Consider the following 21,116-nt stretch of genomic DNA (forward strand, 5'->3'; position numbering starts at 1 on the left):
ATCAATTTTACCCCAATTGAACAAAATCTCCAATTCGGGTTCAATACAAGCCCTAGAATTTGTAATTTTTCACAAAACCCCAAATTGATCAAATTAACCATCAGATATCATTAATATAACAATATATCAACAAAATCCATTGATCAATTTCACAAAATAAGGCTTGAAAAAAAAAATCCCAATTTATGCATAGTCTGAAAATTGACCCAAAAACCATAAAATAATGCATGAAAACATGAAAAACAATGCAAAAGAAAGGGTATAAAGGTCTTACCGGTGATGGGAGTGAAAAACCTTGCAAAAATTTGGGAGGAAAATGACAAAAATTGGATGATTGTGCTTTACCGAGTCGGAGAGAGAGAAAAGTTGAAAAACTTTTGAAAAAGAATGGTTAAACAAGTCAAACCCAGATTTTTAAAAACCTTATTCACGATATTCGATTGATCGAAAAACAGTTTCAATCAATCGAAACAGACAAAGACTCACAGGAATTTTTAATCGCAATTTCAATTGATCGAAAAATAGACTCGATCGATCGAAATTGTTAAAAAAATGAATTTTTGAAAATCAATAGAATTTTATGCAACCTCTCCTCAAAGCATTGAAAAATATGAAATAAATACATGAGTATGAGATAAAATGATTTTCACAAACCCAAGATTTAAACCTAGTTTTCCAAAATTAAGGTTTTCAAACAAAACTCCCCTTTTAATTCTCAAGCAACAAATTAGTTTTGCATAAAACTCAAGGTATTTTTTAGACTTGGTTGGTCAAACCAAAAACACACACAATAACATGTACAAAGTTTAGCAAATAGTAACTTGTGTAGTGTGTGCAACTAGCAAAACCTTGAGATACATGTGAGGTGACATGTAAATAGAAATCAACCACAAAGTCTACAAGATCCATCACATAGAATTCAAAAGAGACTATCACCTAAAGAGTTACATCATATAACTCCCACATTTCCTAGAACATAAGCTTGCAATCATGTAAGTTTCTTGAATTTTGCCTCATATTGTACACACAAATTTTAGCTGTTCAGAAACTTATTAAAAGCCGGAATAATGTACACACCAATTTTAAGCATTAAGCATTTAAACCGAGGCTACACCTTATGTTCTTTTTGTGCATGTGCTACACTTTCTCGAGCACAGAATCTTACGATATGCACTAAGGTGTTCATGATTGGCTAGTGAATAGTGGTGAGATGATTATTTATGCCTTTCTCAAAAGGTTCAAGTCTGACAGTCAAATACATGTGACGTCAAGATCAAGACAAAGTGATGAAAAACCATAAACATCTTTCCCACACAACATGCCTACAAAGCTTCAACTAGTCAAGTGCAATAAATAAGCTCATCAAAGCTAAACAAGGTACAAAGACATGTTATGTGAAAATAAATTGACCAACCTTGTTTTCAAAAACCAAGAGAAAGAATACAAAACACAATTTGTTTCCTTTTCCATTTTTTTTTTTATTTAAAAAAAAAAGTCCTAGAATGAAATGCATGAAAGTTATGCAATGCAAATCCTAGAAACAAAAAGGTAAAAGAAACCAAAGAACAAAGGTCACAAAAGAGTAGAACAATGAAGCACAAAGACCATGTTAGAAAGACTCAATTAGATTGAGCATTTTGCATAAAAACCTTTTAGATGCACTACGAGCATTGGAGTTCTTATTCACATTAGAGTGATTTCCAATTTCAGGATTGGAATCAAGGTTTAGAGCCTTTACCAATTCACCAATAAGTGCCATAAGATTTTGTGCTTGAGGCATAGGCACTTTTGGCTTATTTGCTCGCTTAGTTGCTTGCAGCTTATAACAATTTGGACGAATCTGTCCAGACTTTCCATAAAAATGACAAACCCAAACAGGCTTACCATGCATCTTGTCCTTAGAAAGGGTAGACTCCTTAGGTTTAGACTCTTTCAGATCAACCCTAATCTTCCTAGAAGGTGTGACTTTTACAGGTTTGACAGTCTCTCTCACAACCTCACTCACAGGGGGTTTAGAGGAAGAAGAAGGAAAAAAGTTTGTGGAATTGGGGTGCAGACACAGAGATGCTTTCAACAAAACCTAATCCAGATTTGTCAGAAGGAGCCTTTTGAACACTCAGCATTTGATCAAGTTTAGAACTAGCAGATCTAGCAACAGATAAATTATGTTCCAAAATTTTAACTTTATCAAGCAAGAGCATATTCTTAGTTTTCACATTGTTCAAAAGATCATAAGCATCAGCCAAATTAGCAAGCAAAATTTTCTTTTCAAGCTCAAGAGATTAATTCAACATTCATGGCATCCTTTGCAACAACTTTGCAAAGTTTATTGTAGGTTTCTTGAAGATCTGCATCCTCAAAGAGTTCCCCATCAGAAGGGTTCTCTTCAACAGACACTTTCATTTATTACAGCAATAGCAGTGAAAACAATGAAGTTTCCATCCTTGTCACATCTAGACTCATCATCAGAAACTTCATTATCACTAAGGGTTACAGCCATAGCCTTCCCCTTAGACCTCAAGTATGTGGGACATTCAAATTTCATGTGATCATACCCTTGACATCCAAAACACTGAAGACCCATAGAATTGTTTGAAAATTAACCAATTTTTTCTCTAGGTTTTTCATTGTAATTAACCTTAGTGTGATCATTCTTCCTAAAGTTTCTAAGTTCAGCAGTGTTTGTACCTCTTGCCTTTCTATTATTACTCCTAAGAAAGTTTCTAAAATTCTTCGCAAGGTAAGCAATCTCTGTAGCAGAGAGCTCATCATCAAATCCACTAACATCAACACCACCAATAGACTTAAGAGCTATTGATTTGAATTTGATGATTTTGGGTAGGTCTAACTCATAGGACTGAAGAGATCCTACAAGTTCATCAACAAGGATGAAGTCCACATTCTTGCTTTCAATGATGGCAGTCACTTTGGGTCTAAAGTCCTCAGTCAAGGATCTAAGAATCTTCCTAACAAGTTTAGGTTGATCATAGATTTCACCCAGATTATATGCAAAATTAACAATATCATTCAGTTTAGCATAGAATTCATCAAAAGATTCATCATCAGACATCCTAATTCTTTTAAATCTAGATGTTAACTACTACAACTTATTAATTTTAACTGCCTTAGTACCTTCATGCACAGTCTAAAGGATTTTCCAAGCAGTGTGAGCAACCTTAACATTAGAGATTCTCTTAAATTCCTCCATAGAAACAATGTCAAAGATGACATTCATAGCTTTGCTATTGAACCCAGCTACTTCTTTTTAAGAAGTTTGCCACTTACTCACAGGAGTAATGGGCTTCTCCCATTCTTATTTAACGGAGTTCCAAACTCTCTCATCGATTGATTTCAGGAATGCTTTCATCCTTACTTTCCAAGAAGCATAATTATTCCCATCAAAGTAATGAGGAATAACCAGAGAGTGTACATGTTCCATGACAACAGAGGTCAAGGATCAGCTCAGAGATCAAGAAATCTACCACAAGAGAGCTACCTGCTCTAATATCACTTGAATGGATTTTAGACCCCTTAACCTAACCAGATTAACCTAGTTAATTAGCCAAGTGATTAACTTAGTTAAATTATGCAAATCTAGGTTATCACAATCAAACAATCATATCAAGTATATAGCAGCAGCAATATAAATAACACAGAAATATGATGACCTAGAAAACCACACGGTAAAAACCTGGGGATGATTTAATCTAGTTATCCTCAAGGTAAACTTGAATCCACTATCTTGAAAGATTCGAAGTTCATATAATAAGACTTACAAGCCCCCATGCTCGGCTTCTTATTACTACCCACCAGTAGAATTTATTGACATGACCACGTGCAAGCTTCGAATCCACGAACTCCTTCTTTCTTGGATTCTCCACTAGATACAAGCATCCACACTTGTTTTTCTTTAGGCTTTAATGGTAGCAACTAAATTGATCATCAAGGTATAGATAACATCTCCTCCTTGAAAACCCTAAGCTTTGTGTAAAGGAAAGCTCCTCTAGATCTCATAAGAGATTTACACAAAACAGCAATATGAACAACCTCTAAAACGTGGCTAAGGTTTGCCTTATCTACCTATGGCAAAAACATAAAACCCTCAACAATTTAAGAGTTAGAGCTGAGTTGGAATTCTGCAAAAAAAACGCATCTGACCCGATTTTCGATTGATCAAGCCTAAGCTTCGATCGATCAAACTAGGCCGAGAAGCACTACTAATTCCTGCATCATCTTGTTCCAACTTTACTTAAATAATACAACTTTGAGCAAGTCTAAACAAGACTAAACAACTTGTTTTGATCATGGTTTACCAACATTACACATTAGAGTTCTAAATACATTAAATCCTAAGTCTTTAGAACCTAACACAAGTAATCATTTTTTTTTTAAAAAAAAATTACCTAATATTTTATATGAGCATGAATTTTATCCTGATTGAACGATAAATTTTTTTTGTCAATTTTCAGTCAAATTTTGGTTTCCCATGGTTAAACTTAGTGAATGATAGGAAACAAGTTGTGGGAGATGTATTTTGGTGTGATGTGATAGAATTTGGTGGTCAGATTATTTTTTTCTTGTATGTTTGACTATTGGTTAAGGTTCGATCAACAAAGGGTATTTTGGTCATTTTGGCGCTTAATTCTTGAATCTGGTTAATTTGACATTCAATTGGGTCAAATCAACTTAATTTTTTTTGACTCCTTTGATTTGAGGGAACAATTTTTTTTTTAATTTTTTTTTATGGGCTTAATTAATTGAGAACAAATAAAATGATGTATCAATAGAGGACACCTATATATGGTGCACTAGTGGGTGAGATTTTAGGTCTTGTTTTCATAAGTGGCCTAGATCTAGGTTTATGATCATTACTCTTGTAAATTTAGGAAATATGTTTCAAGAATCACATTTCCCTATCAAGATGTCTTCCTGGTCTTAAGGGTAGTCTATCCCACAAACTCATCTTTTGACTCTTTTGTTTTTTCAATCATTGAGTTCTACATGAGGTTTTCGGCTCACAATGGTTCATTGGATGAGGATCTTAGACAAATACATTTTATCCATAGTAATTTTAAAAACTTTATTAGTAAGATGACTATTTTAACTATTATCCTTTTTTGAAAGTACCAAATTTATAAGACATCTGTATTGAAAGTCAATCATAAAATGTCCAAAAAAAGTTATTATTTTTGGTTATTATAGTTAAAAAGAAATTAAAATGTTTTATTTATCTCAATACAAATTTCCAAGTTGTATAATTCCACGATAGTATAAAAATGAAGCATTATTATTTTACTTTATTTTTATGATTTGATAATTGGGATTGAAGGATTTGAACATTGTTCATCTTCGATGTAAACATTAAAAGATCTTAGTTGAAATACAAAACTTTGGAGAAAATGAATAGTATTATTACAATATGAAGTAAATTACAATAAGCATCACTTTCTACCATGAGTAGGTTAAAACTTTACTTTCTCTCTTCATGTTTCATAGTGCTAGTGCCATGTATTTGCACTATGCTTTATTCTCTAGCCGCTTATAATTGCATATTGCAATACTCTTGAACACTTAAAAATATATAAGGCTTTAATGCCATCAATATCGTCCCTATGCAAACCTTGGCTCACCCGAGTATGGCAGGCACATGATGGCCCTTCAACTTCGCTATGCCTAACCCAAGAGGTGCCAATTTCATGCAGGCAACTGTCTCCAAGTCATATGAACCTGGGACTGCTCCACACTCCATTTTTCATCTGCATCATAATGAAATGCCCATTAGTCGGTGCAAAAGCATGGGCTAGGGTTCCACCAGCTCCATCAAAGGGGCCCCATCTCCATGGTCCCCCTGGAACCAATTTTGAGATCTGCATTTGTTTGATCTTGAGCTTGGGCTTGTGAACTTGAAGTGTGTGTTTTGCAGCCACGTTTCAAAAGCTTTGCGATGGGACTTATTGCTTTAGTTGGGGTGCCAGGGAGAAATCCATAGGTGAGATGGTACTTAGAAGTTGGCCACTTGGGATTTCCTTGGAAAAAAGAATAGTGAGAGACAGTATGAAAAGAGCCATGGCGGTGGTGATGTTTCTTCTTGCCTGAGCGCTCCAATTTGTACCATTGGTGATATCTGCACCCAAACGAGGCATCATCATTGTTGATACTGTGTTGGCATCCATTGACCCTGTGGCGTTGAGATGGTAATTAAGTTGGTAAGTTTTAATGGCGGATTCCAAGAGTTCATCAAAATCATCATCATTGGTATGAGTTTGATTTTGAGAATGGTTATAGCTCAAATAACCAAATTTCTCAAGGTAGGCTTTGAGGTTTTGGATGCCTTTGACCTTTTCTCCCTTGTGACATCCTTGAAGATGTTTGAGAAACTCAAACGGTGATAATTTTTTGTCATGGATGTTTCTTGAAGTTGCATGGGAATGGTGAGGAAGAAGGAGAAGAAGGAGGAGAGTGAATGAAAACAGAGAAAAAACTTTATAAGACATTGCTGAGAAAGTTTGAAATTAAGCTAGAAGCTAGAACTATATGGTGCAAAAGTGTTATAGTTTGGTCGCTATTTATAGATTATTAGGTAGAAGGGGAAAATTGATAAATCTTTTGCCAAGTCAGTCGTATGTACATGACTTTTACTAGCAAAATGAAAGACTTCATAGAAGTAATGCTATAGACCATTGCAATGCGCATTTTTTTTTTTTTTTTTGGGTGTGAAACAAGGAGCATTGGAATATTAAAAGTAGACCAATTCTGTAATATTGGGTCTTAACATATACTCTTGGACTGGCCTCGATCGGTCCAACACATTAGTCTCCAAACTTATAATTTGGGATAAAATGATTAGCGGAAATTGCGGGTTTGGGACGGCAGACATTCTAGAAATTCCAGAAAATCATGTATGAAAATCATAGACAGAAGGGAATCATTTTTTTTAATAATTTTAAATTATTTAATACACGTGACGTGAATGGTCTTATATTGAAGGCCACGTAATAGCCCAATTTATAAGAAAAATTTTGAAAATTTATTAGTATTATTTTTTCTGTTTTCTCCTTTTAGCTGTTAAGAGTTAAGACCTTTGACTCTTTGGAATCTAAGAGGAATAAATTGGAGAGAAAGAGAGTATACCGAATAAATAGAATTTATACTACATTTTGGGGTTGTGACAGTTAAATATTAACACAATCACTTGGTATTTCAACTTATAAATCTAGGGTTCAAATCTTCTGTCCCTCAACTATCGAATTATTTATAAAAAAAAAAAAAAAAAAAACTATTGGAGGAGTATCTTTGTGAGAAATTTATACTATGTTGAGATTCTACTTAACTCACAAGCTGAATAACCTAATAATGAGTTTACACTTAACATTGTCATATTAACCGCAATCACTTTTGTCATCATTATTCAATGTCCGATACCATCACTGAACTAGTCAACCACGTGGGTTCTAGACTTCTAGTTAGCTCAACTGAAAAAGTTTCTAATAGTTAAATAAGAGATCTGGGGTTAAATCCTCGCTTACACAAAAAACTGATTGATGTCTTAATTTGATGATAAAAAGCACAATGATCAGAAGAGAATGCCATAGATTGAAACTCTATAAAAATAAAAAAATAAAAATAAAAACTAGTCAACCACTCACATTTTTATATTCTAATAATACACTTTAGTATATTACTGCAACATAGGAAAACTTTGAATATGATGTGATATTATGAGTTTGGATAAAATGCACTTTACATCCTTTGAGTTTAGACTCAATTCTTCATTGGTGCATCAACTTTCAAAACTTATAATTTACACTATTAATTTCCAAAACTTGCATCTTACCTCCTTTATAACTATGACAATGTCAATTTTTTGTTCAAAACAACATTTTTGGATGAGCAAATGACAATAGGTGATAGTTGAGGGTGTGAATTATATGTTTTGAAAGTTGAATAACTGATTTATAAGAAACCCCAAATAGAAGTGTAATGCAAGTGTATTTTTACTAGACATGACAAAACGGGTCAAACCCGTTTGACCCGACCCGTTTGACCCGCGACCCGATTGACCCGACCCGAACCCGACCCGACCCGCCCGTTTTTTTACGTTTACCAACGTTGAGTAGATTGAGATTGAGGTGTAATTCTTATAAGATATTTACTTATTCTTCTTCACTTAATATGTTATGTACTCCATTATAGTTTGTCATTCTTTACTTGCCACCTTCATTTTCTCTTCCTACTTTAAACATATCAAAAATTATACCAAGATTAGCTTCTAGAANAAATTAGACATGGCAAAACGGACGCGGTCAGGTCGGGTGCGGGTCGGTCAATCGGGTTGCGGGTCAAACGGGTCACGGGTCAAAACGGGTCATTTTTAAACGGGTCAAACGGGTTGCGGGTCAACGGGTCACGGGTCAAACGGGTCGCGGTCAAACGGTCGCGGGACGAGTCGAGTTTACCCGTATTTTTCAAACAAGTTTTTTTTTTTGTTTTTTGGAAAAGATGCAATTGTCAATTGTTTCTAAGTTCTTAACTATGATTAAATTTTCATTGGTGATACTATTACCACTTACCAATTACCACTAACACACTTGATACCTAAATTTGGTGCAACTCTTATTCAGCTTTCTAGAAGCTAATTTGCGCTATAAATTGCGTGCTTAGTGCTACGGAAGGTCCAATTAGGGGGATGGTAAGTGGGAGTCTAGGCCTGGGTGGCTTTGGGACTTGGTGCCCACATCAGGTTAGAGCGAGGCGGTGGCGTTTGGAGGGCCTTCTTTGAGCCGAACAAAGTTGACGTGCCGTTCAATGACAGTGCTCAGTAAAAATTATGCCGATCATAACTTACTAGTGAAGCTCGGCACCCCCGAGCTGTGATAGCAAGGGTTGGGCCTTAGTGCGAATGAGGATTGGGCCCAAAGACCGCGTGTTTTCGGACGGAGACTTGGGGTTGAGTAGACCCAACACTTCGGGTGCCGCACAGTTTCAATACTTGGATTTGAACTCTTGTTCCTTGAAGTAATAAACATGTCCTAAATCTACTCAAATAGAAGTAAAGTGCGTTTTGTCAAAAAATTAGCCAATTTTAAATGACATATGTTCACAACATGTTCCACATATGTCCTACCAATATATATATCCTCATTAATGATAAAACATATTAAAATGCCATCTTTATAGATATTAAAAAAGAATATGTTTATACATATAAATTAAATATGTTTATATACGTAAAACTAGTTTTTTTTAAGAAGATAAAATTAGGACATATTTGATACATTGAATAAAGATTACAACATGAACGTTATTCTTTATTATTAGAAATAAAATGAATTGTAATGAAATAACTAAACATATTCATATGTTTGGCTATAAGTTATAATGTCAAAGTAAGGGTCAAATACTATTTTGATTTCTAAATTTTATCAAAAGTTTTTTTTTTCCCCTAAACTTTAAAATGTTCTTTTTTCCACCCTTAAACTTTTTAAAGTGATTTTTCAATAGGTTAGAGACAAAAATAGTGTTTAAAAAAAATAACTTTTTTTAATAGTTTAGTGAAGGAAAATATATTTTTTAAAGTCTAAGGATATAAATAAAATATTTTCAATAGTTTAGAGACAAAAGACAAATATTTCAATAGTTTAGGGATGAAAAATGAAATGCTTAAACTTTTCAAATGTAAAACAAATTTTTGGTAACATTTTGGGATCAAAATAATATTTTACCCTTAAAATAAATTTGAAATCTATATTTGTAAAGAAATATCGTAATTATACCTTAATATGGCTCATTGTAAATATCATTTTTATTATTTTAATATATATTTCATCATTATTATTAGCAAACAAAAAAAAAAAAAAAACATATTGCAAATTATATGTTTATAGATGTTTAAAAGGACATGTTTATACATATTAAACCAACATGTTTATACACATAAATATTCACTTGCTTCATCCTTTTCCTCTCCCTCCACTAGTTCTAAAAAAAGGGTTATAAATTATATAAATGGTCCCTATCTTTTACACCATATGTCAATTTGGTTCTTAACCTTTCAATTGTATCAATTTGGTTATTTATCTTTCAGTATCATGTTATTTTGGTCCCTGTCATTATCCATTAGATTGAAAAATCTGACATTTCAAATAGAATAATAAAAAATTGAGTTACTTGCCTCATCATCTACCATCCATGGCTTCATTCTATTGGCGACCCGTACCACATCAATACTATCATGGATTTTGGAAAAATCTCTTTTAAAGCCTAAAAGAGTCCATATTCACAAAATGACGCCAAAACCCATGGTCCAAAACTCATGGCGATATAATCTCATCAAAGCCCATAATTCGAGCTCATGGCACAACATCTCATTTTCAACTCATGATCCAAGCTCATAAGTCTCATCAAGGGAATTTTGGGAGTCGTGGTTTGGAGGGCCAAGAAATATGTTCAGTAAAACTCTAGTGGTTCAAAGTTGATAAAGGAAAACATGTTGCTTGGCATATCTTCCCCAATTCCCTAAACTTTGAGGGATCAGTGTGCAATAAGTGACTTTTGGTAAGCCTCTCATATCACATAACACTTAAAATGATAAAACTTCACATGCTCTTTGCATTAAAATTAATGTTCATTATATAATATAAGTTTAAAAATGTAATTATAATATTTCATATAAATTATATTATTATTTTCATTTAAATCAATTTCAAGCACATGACTAAATATATATTAATATCTCATATCTAACATTAAATACTCTCCTTACTCTCCAAAATTTGGTTAAAATACAAAAAAACCATAATTACATCTCTAAAACTTCATCAAATATCAATCAACTAGTCTAGTACTTACCAAAATTATAAATGAAATACCAATCCTACCATTTTAAGCTAAGATTCTTAGCCTCTAGTTGCAGTACCAAAAATAGGAAGGTCTCATAAAAGTTATCTTACCATTTTCAACCAAACCATGAATTAAATGAAAAAACATTTTCCTCCAACAGAAAATGTCATTTAGATGACATCATCCAGCAACTACAACTGTGACTAACAGCTGTAACAGTAGAACAGCTGTAACAATAGCTCCAGCAACATTAAAGTCTCAAACATTCTTCTTTTGGCTAAAAAACAAAAACCCACTAATGAAACCACTTACTTTGTCAAAGAATTTTCTTTATTTGCTAAATTAAACTTTAACTAATTCTAATCTAGTTACAAACTTGGTTCTATATTTAGAGGACCAAGCTACACACTAACACAAGCACTATCCATTCCTCTCTCACCCCCTTATTCTGAAACTTCATTCACTTTGCTGCCCATATCTCTAAGCATTTTTATACTTCTCCATCTCCATTACAAAAAATATATCTTATTAGATAACACCATTACAACACGCCTATTACACCACACCATTACTCATTACCCATCTTTCCCACACTTCATTATTCTGAAATATCATCATTTTGCTACCCATAAACACATCTTCATCTCTTTCTCTATTTCTCTTACAATACCTCTCTTCTTAGAAATCAACATAACCAATGTCATAACACAAAAAACAACTCCAGCAGCAACTATAAGCTCATGTATTTACGATATTTAACTTTCATGTTATCTATCTCATACTTCCATATATTTTACAAACATATTCCTCACAAACTATCCATACATACTTCTTACATATATTTATAATCTATCTTACAAACATCATATCTCACAAAACATATATATTTTTTACCATCTTCATACATCTTAAAAGATACCAAACACTCTTCCAAGAATACGTTACAAAAGCCCTTTTTCATGGAAGGCATATAAACATTAAAGATTAAAAGTCCTTCTCTTAGAAGTCACAATGATTTCATATTAAAGTCATTCACATGAAAGACATAAATTTCTAATACTAAAAGTTCTTCTTATGGAAGGCAATAGCACTTATATTTGACTAAAAACCAAAAGAGTATTATATGGGGAAAATCATTTTAGTGCATGATAAGGAGGATGAACTTAACCAACCTATGTACACGGCTGGACATATTCTCTCTCCCTCCAATTGCACCCATTTTTCCCCTTCAATCATGAAGTCACCATGAAATGACTCATAATAACATATTGTACCGCTAGACTCATTTTCTCATCCTGTTGAAATGTTAAGTCCACTGATGTTATACGGCTGAAGTTACAAACTATGAAGCTCATTAACGCTATACAGCTGGAGCCACGAATCATATAAAGAACAAAGTAATGTTATACGGCTAGAGCCACAAACTATGAAGTGGAATGTTATCAACTCACTAACGCTATATGGCTGGAACCACAAATCATATAAAGAATGAAGTGCTAAGTCCACTGATGTTATACAGCTGAAGCTACAAACTATAAAGCTCATTAACGCTATACGGCTGGAGCCACGAATCATATAAAGAACAAAGTGATGTTATACGGCTGGAGCCACAAACTATGAAGCGGAATGTTATCAACTCTCTAACGCTATATGACTGGAGCCACAAATCATATAAAGAATGAGGAGCCACAAATCATATGAAGAATGAAGTGCTGCTATACAGCTGGAGTCAAAAACGTAAAAGATAAGTTAATGTTTTCTCCATCTTTGAAATTACATTATTAAGTATATGTTAACTCATTATCATTTTATTGTTGGATGCAAATTACTTTAATATTATCTCACCATTTAATAAACATGGATTCACTAATGCTTCATTAATAAACATATATATTAATAAATTGAATCAATATCACTACCGAACATGTATTATTTGGACATAAACCATTGCTGGACATACCTTATTATATTGAACATAAATTATACCGTAGCTGGATATAGACTATTGGACTCATCCCATTATTGGACATTTGATACCTAATTAATTATTTTCTAATATTGGACATCACTTAATATATATAATAATGATGTTCAACTAATCATTTAATCAAAGCTATTCAATTAAATAAATATATATATATATATTATTTATTTATTTCAACCATTATTAGGATTCTAAGACTTTAGGCTTTATCTATTTTGTAGGCTTAAAAATGCATCGAAAGCCATTGGTCTATGTAGCCCAATGTCGAGTTCCAGGTTGAATTCCCTAAAACAAATCCGAGCTTAGCAAAGTCACACCTCCAATAGAAGACAAGTGGCTACGCGCAAAAAACCGCTCCCGACCCTCGTCTACATCAAAAATCGATTAACATTATTAGAAGCAAACGCAATAAGTTCTCTAAAAAAAGTGACATGTTTATACATATTAACCTAACATATTAATGCACAAACATATTCACTTGCTTCACTTAGTCAATCACAACTAGCAAACTAGCCAAGATTCGAATCATCAATTAACAAGTCAGTGTGGAGGTTTATATCAGACATATTTAACAAGTATAGTTTTGTTATAAAGTTGTAAATGCTTGAAATACTATTATGTGAATCTTTGTTTTTATTGACTAAGTCCTCAAGAGTATTACTTAGGGTATGTTTGGTAACTGTTTTTTCCCTTTATTTTCTATTTTTAAAAACAATTTTCTATTTTTGAAACTGAAAAACTTGTTTGGCAACCCAAAATGGACAAAAAACAAAAACTATTTTCAAAACTCAATTTGTAAAGGAAACGGAAAACATGTAAAAGGTTATTTTCAGTTTCTAATTTTCAAAAGTCAATGACAAAGGGGAATAAAGACACTAGGAAAGGAATCATGGTAGTACGCCCCAAGATTGGAATGAGGGAAAGGAATAGAAAGATAAATGGATGGGGAATCCCCCCTATGTGCTAAGAATAAGAGGAGCCGACAAACTGAAAGATACTCGTGGGAAAGCATGGGAGCCCCAAGCCTATGTAATAATATAAACCCTTAGAAGAAAGTTTTGAATCACCCTACCAATGAGTCTGGAGAGTGGTTGTACAGCATGATCCTAAGGAGATGACTCTTCTACGAGTCAATCCAATCAGAAAGTAGAGGGCTCACCATCTAGACTGCATTTCAGGAGGTTGAACACCATCACATTTTAACCAAAAATACAACCCTGTCAAAGGTATTTAACCTTCCTTCCTTATGAGTGAAAATCCAACCCCTTTTGTCCTTTTTGCATAAAAAATATGCATTTAATTTAATGAATCTGTCTCATTTAATAAGTTAGCATTAAAGTTCAAATCTTAGTAACAACATATTTTAGTATTTTTTTTTTTTTAATTTCAACTAACCAAACATGTTTTTGATTTCAAAAATACAATAAAATTGTTTTTTCTTTATATTCCCCAAAATAAGTTTTTGAAAATAGAAAACAAAAACTGTTATCAAACATAACCTTAATGTCTTAAGGTGCTTGGAATGTGGGTTTGGTTGCATACAAAACCTAGGCAAAATTCATCATCTAGACTACTTTCCTTGTAATTGTGCCTAAGAAATTTTTTTTTTTTTTTTTTTGATAACAACCAAATGGAGAAGGTTTACACATTAGGTGGCATAGACCAGCTATAGTGCATAGTGGAGCTAGTAACCAAAGTAGCTATAGTATAAACATTGTTAAGTACAAAAGTAGGCACAAAAAAGTACTTGAAGACTAGCCCAAACTGTTTCAAGGATAAAATATCTGCAAAAGTAGTTCTTTCCTGCCAATTTGGATTACTATCCCTGCTGAAATGATGGACAAGCCTTTTGCTGCTACTCAGGATCAAAATTTGGCTAAAGCCATATCTCCTAGCTAGGATTGCAGCTTCTACCAGAGCCTCCGGTAAAGCACCATAGGCAGAATCTGCAGCACTACTATGGCATCCTCTGAACATAGTGCCTCCCTAGATGTTTTGGACCTCATAAGAGTAAGCACTTCTCTTGACTTGTTTTTTTCTGACTCCAGCAATCTTGATGATGAGTTCCCATTGGCCATCCAATGTGCCTAAGAAATTTAATTTAGTTTGTGAGATGTTATACTCGCATTGCCTAGTTTCTAAGTAAAGGACCTTTAAAAATCATACATTATCTTACACCTAACATCACTTGCCCTTGTGTATATCGATTTATTCTCTATTTTGACAACCATTTATCACTACCTTTTTTCATAGTGGGTTTCCATTTAGAATCTAATTTGATTTGACTTTTCAATCAAGAGAACCTATAATGTAAAATGCTCTAAAACTATTGGAAAATACAAAATGCATTTGGATTTTTAAATTAAAGCCAAATTGGTTTCATTTGCCAGTTCAATATGGGGTCTAAATGATAGTGTGGTTAATTTAGGTGGCCGATTTAGGTGAGAATTATAAATAGAGAAAATAAAATATTAGAAAGTTCTTAATTGATGGGGTTATGGACCTGTTAATAGTGATTGGTCGTGACCGATGACATTGATGGCATTTGCCAAGTTTAGTGGTGGTGAGATGTGTTGGGGTTTTCATTGTTTTTATTTATTTTAGATAATAGAAATTAAAAAAAAAATGCATAATTGTAGAATTTAACTAAATAGGTGAACATATGACTGTTTTTTATTTTGTAGAGCAAAGAGAGTGGTAAATAAAAATATTTGGATTCTATTTATCCTAGCAAGATGACTCTTTATGAATATCAATTATTTCACTATTTTCATATATTTCATCATTGATTGGAAAAAAAAAACATATTAAAAAAGAAATGTTTATAAATATTAAAAAGAATATGTTTATACATATAAATCAGATATGTCTATATACATAAAATTAGGTTTTTCTTGAAGATGAATAATCAATTTCAAATTTTAAGGACTAAGAAATGATTTTTAGGCGAAGTTAGCAAATACAAATTGCATTGTTGCCTTCTTCTTTTCTTTTCATTTTTTTCTATTGAGATAAATAGATAGTGGGGAAAGGTAAATAGGGTTCAAACCACATATATAGATACCGCAAAAAATATCATTATCAGTAGACTATTAAGAAACTTCTTTGATTATTTTTCCCATTTAGTAAATAAATTAGAAGAATTTGAACTTAAGTTCTTTGTTTTTTCTATAAGAAGAGAATTAGATAATATTAGTGACTCACAAGATTTTTAACTCACAAAATAAATTTAAAGAAGATAATAACTTTGAAAATCATATGGCAAGGACAATTGCATTTCAAATGGACTAGGGAAGGAGCTGCCTATTTTCAATGACTAGGTAGCAATGCTAAGTTGTTTTAACGTAAAAAAAATTACAGTGAACTTCTAGGAAGTTCCTGATAGGCCAAAACGAATTGACTTATTGTGATAAATTAATTGATTAATTAGCTAAGTTTAATTAATTATTCAAATTAACATGCAAACGCGTGGTAACACAAATAAATCACCAATTAAACTAAGTATGCAGCGGAAAATTAATTGACACGATGATTTGTTTACGAATGAGGAAAACCTACACAGCAAAAACTCCACTGGGTGATTTTAAGGTCACCACTCTTGAAATTCCACTATTATCACAACAAACCTTTACAAGGAATTCCAGTACCTTATAGCAACCTACAGTTGAACCCTTACCCCAATACTCAATTAGACTTGTTTTGTAGTGACAATTTCTCATTTTGATGCACGGCTCCTAGTATGTGACTAACCAATTGCGCAGATCCCAGTACGCGACTTCAATCACCAACTAGAGAAGGTTGTTAGTTGCAAAGTTCTTCAGTTCATCCACGATAAAGATCAAGAAAATACTTGGTTACAAAACCCTTTGGTGCATAAATACAACAACTTCTACAAGAATGATGAACTAGGGCGAAACTCTGTCTCCGGTCACAATTTGCTTGAACAAATTTTGCTCAATACTTGTGCAACTTGTGTCCTCTTTGACGGCCCTTAAAATAATCATTTTATATGTCTAGGGTTGTAAGAAAAAAAAAACTCAAACACATAAACACAGATTTGAGTCAAAACAGAACTAAAATTCTGTTTTTCATAAACCTCGACAGATACCCTATCTGTTGAGCTGTTGTCAAGCCACACAGCTGGAACAGCTATTCAAGCTCGATAGATGGCTAGTGTGGGGGAAAAGGGGGTCAGGCCCAAGTTAATGGGCCGAATACCCACGAGAGGACTGTTTCACATCCGAAGAGAAGGAGAGGGAGAAAAAGGAGAGAAAAGAAAAACAGGAGAGTGTTTCAACCAAACTATCAATGTATTCAAACTGATCAATGCACAGTTGTAATGGTGATGATCCATTGTTATTAATCCCTTACTAATTCTAGTTCTTTGACCCACACTCTACAAATTAATTGTCTTTGGGTTTGCGTAAAGAAACAGGACCCTACAGCTGGCTATTGAGCTTTAATGACAGACACTTTCTTGGCTTGAAACTTGGATAAACTTGCATGACTTCAACACTTGATCTTAAAACAAAGTTTTTTGAAGTATTAAACACATCCTAGATCTACTCAAATACAAATAAAGTGTGTTTTGTCAAATGATTAGCCAATTACATAAAGTAATGACATATATTCCTAACAAGTGAATCACATATGTCCTAGCAATTCTCTCTCCATATTTTTTCAATACAAAGATTTTCAGCTTTCCTTGTCACAAGAACCATTTGTACGACAGGTAAAGTCATGAAATTGTTATTAGAGAAGTTAAACTTTGATTTGTATAATAGCTCGCATGTGGACATCTTAGATATTTTTAACTCTGATTTTAATGGTTCCTATTTTAATAGGATCTAAATTGAGGAACTATTTTGCCGCAAATGATGATAGTATAACGAGTGACAGGGAGGGAAAAGCTTAGAAATCTGATCAAAAAACAAAGTCTAGATTATTATTATTATTATTATTTTGAGAAAAAAGAGCCTAGAAATTGATTACTGTCTCAGGATTTTTTTTTTTTTTTCAATTTAACAAAAATTAAATTTTTTGAAAATAAAATAACTTTGCTACCGTTCAACGAGAAAAGGTGAAATGGGGAAGTTAATTTAGGGCACGTGGTAGATGGTGAGTAACTGCTATTACTTATATATAAACTTTTTTTTCTTTTTTTCTTTTTTTACCGCTTACATTTTTTTCGTCACATAATTATGGTAAAAAAATTGTGAAATAAGCATTTAGCATAACCGTAAACTAGATTATTTCCTTTTTAAAAGAAATTAAAATAATTGAAAAACATAAAGAATTTCATTGGCTTTGATTTTATTTATTTATTTTTATTATTATTATGAGTATATCTTTAAATGAAATGGAAGTTGTGCTGTGCATGGGCAGGGTTCACATACTCCGCAGGACTAGAGAGCATCGTTGAGGTGAAACAGCAGGATGAATATTTGTCGTGCGATATCAGCAATCCAATCAGAATGTACACGGACGGCTTGGATAGCATATCATTGGACGGGGAAGGTATCCGCTACTTCGTGAGCAGCAAGCCAGACAGCTGCAAGAACGGCCTGAAGTTACACGTGGAGGTGCTGCCTCAGGGAACACCTGATGATTTCCAAAAAATAGCTGCATCAGAGTCAAAGGCCTCCTATGGCTATGCGTCGGCTCTAGCTTCTGGGCCCACAACTCCTTCTGGCTCGGCCCGTCTCATTGGAAGCTCCATCCTCTTAGCATTTGGGTTCCTTTGCTATGCTATTGGTGCCTAGACATATAATCTTTATCTTTTATCCGCGGTAACTCTAGTTTTTGAGTCATACGTTTTATGGGTTTTGGTTAAAGAAAGAAAAAAATGACTTTTTTGGGATTTGCTATTATGTGGTATTTTTAAAATAGTACTTGTAGTGGTTGTGTTTGGATTGGGCTTGTTATGAATTATGTAATATGATAAAAATATTCAGCCCTTACAGCTTGCAATTGTTTACAATTATATGCATGATAATATATTGTCTTAATTTTGTACGACTTTATGTGATTAATATTTTAGACATAATTTATTGTTAGAATGGTTTTTAGTGCTCCAACCGAAAGTCTTCACTCTTATTATAGATTACTTGGGAGATTTGAATATCCTCGAGTGTTAGTTTTTTCTTAAAAAAATGGTAATCCCACCGCTTAGGTCGAGTGTCACTAGTGGATATTGAATCCAATTTAAATCATATTAAATAAAAATGTTGAGCCGTTCTCTATTGACTACTAAAGAATAAATACTGGAAATTGGCTATTTCTTTGAAGACAAAGGCAATCCTAAGGTGATATAATTTTCAAATAAAGGCATTATATTCCAAGGGCTATTATATTAGATGATGAATTGATGAGTTCATCGCAGCGCACAAAGAAAGATCCTTCTCTGCTTCTCAAAAAAAGAAAAAGAAAGATCCTTCTCCTTATTCTTTCTTTAGCCCCCATTACCTAGGGACAAAGTTCAGCTGAATTTAATGAGAATATACACCACATGAATTGTATTTTATTTTGTTAGTTATTACTTAAAGTAGCAATAAACTCATTTCCCAGTCTATTGACCTGATTTATATATATATATATATATATTATATAAAGAATTCTGGTTTTTTCATAAGGGACGTCTCCCCTTATATAGGTAGAAAAAACATATTTTAAATCGTGAATAGTAATAGTGAACAGTGACTTTTTTACTATTCATTACAAGTTTGTGAGTGACAACAGTAAAAAAGTTTGGCGTTTTGTGCCGAAAGTAGCAAAGTAACAGCAATCAACAGTAATCTCTTCTGAGGATCAGGCAAAACAGTAGTTGGAGTTTTATCAAAAATGGTCGAAAGTAGCAATATATTCCCTCGTGGGGAGCAAGCAGCGCAACAATCAAAACTTTATCAGGGGTAAACATTGTAGCATTTTGGTCGTTGTGCAGGCTAGACAATCCACAAAGCATTTTAGCCTTTGTGCAAGACACTCAATTAGGAGAATCAATTTTCCCCTAGATCAGGAGTGTCATCTTCATCATCGCTGAACAAATCTTGATTGTAAGGGTAATAAGGATTATTTGAACAAATGCTTCAAAAGACAATTTACCTTCTTAATCATGATTATCAACAGCATCTTCCCTCCATATATATAATACTATCAGAGTGAAACAAGAGATCACATCTCAAAGATAGATAGAGAGGTAGGAATTTATCGAACAAACAACCCTCCTTTGTATACATCAAGAGTCCGTTGATGAAATGAGACTGAAGAGTGCTTGAATCTTTTTATCGAAAGATCAGATAAAAATGGGTCCAAACCTCTTGCCAGAATGATTTGGAAGATCCAAAACCAAACATACAGTCGCCCATTCTCATTGTCACTCTTTTCGAGATTAAATTAAACTTTTTTTTTTTTTTTGGGTTAAAGAGATTAAATTAAAGTTCTAGCAATTAGCTCTATCTTCTCCTCAGCAAGAGAAAAGTGAAGTTTTCAATACTGCCATAGCCTGTGTTAAGTGAAGTTTTCAATTACCTGTTTTTATTTTTATTTTTTTTAGGATAAAGTTTTCAATTACTTGTTAGTATCCATTGTCAGCTACTACCAATAACCTGTGTTATTTGGATTGGGCTTAGGCTGGTTTTTGAAGATGCTGGGCTGAGGAAACTTACAATATATGCTTCTTGTTTATATATAGTCAAAACTCAAAAGTTAAACAAAATAAACATAACTTCTTGTTTAATTTTGATTTGATAGAATTTGAAAATGAAAATACTGAAAACTAAAAACACATGCTATCCAAAGCTCATTAGGCTCCGCCTTTACAGTTTTGTAAATGCATACAGATCCGAGATATCATATATCAGTACAAAGTAACCCAATATTTATCCTCCACTACTTGACACAACTTTTGATTCGAAAATGGATCTTATAAAAAACAAACTCCTTGCATGACTAGGATTTTTCTTTTCTTTTTTTTTTTTTTTCTTTTTTTTTTTTTTTTGNTTTTTTTTTTTCAATTTAACAAAAATTAAATTTTTTGAAAATAAAATAACTTTTAACTTTATAATACATTAGCATAAAAATTATTAAAACAATTTTAATAAACATTATACAAATAAGTTTCTGAAAACTAAAAACTATCCAATTTAATAATGTGCGTTTGGGTAAAATTTGCCTTTTATAAATATGTCTGATACGTGTGATCAAAACTTATATGATTTAATTCTTATTTTGCCCCCGTCATATCATAATCCAGCACGCAAAACGGTTCAATCCCATATTGAACAAACAAATTGCC

The 21,116-nt window shown here is 33.0% G+C and overlaps 1 protein-coding gene and 1 pseudogene across 1 annotated transcript; one reads left to right on the forward strand and one right to left on the reverse strand.

Annotated features, from left to right (window-relative positions):
• Positions 1-1,518: 1,518 nt before the first annotated feature.
• Positions 1,519-6,877, reverse strand: LOC136067861 (uncharacterized; annotated as a pseudogene).
• An 11,300-nt stretch (positions 6,878-18,177) lies between these two features.
• LOC112007483 (early nodulin-like protein 2) lies at positions 18,178-18,585 on the forward strand. Its single transcript, XM_065774221.1, has one exon. The coding sequence runs from the start codon at positions 18,178-18,180 to the stop codon at positions 18,583-18,585; it is 408 nt and encodes a 135-aa protein (XP_065630293.1).
• Positions 18,586-21,116: the final 2,531 nt, after the last annotated feature.

The sequence above is a fragment of the Quercus suber genome, unplaced genomic scaffold (assembly GCF_002906115.3).
Source record: "Quercus suber isolate HL8 unplaced genomic scaffold, Cork oak 2.0 scaffold_88, whole genome shotgun sequence".
NCBI lineage: Eukaryota > Viridiplantae > Streptophyta > Magnoliopsida > Fagales > Fagaceae > Quercus > Quercus suber.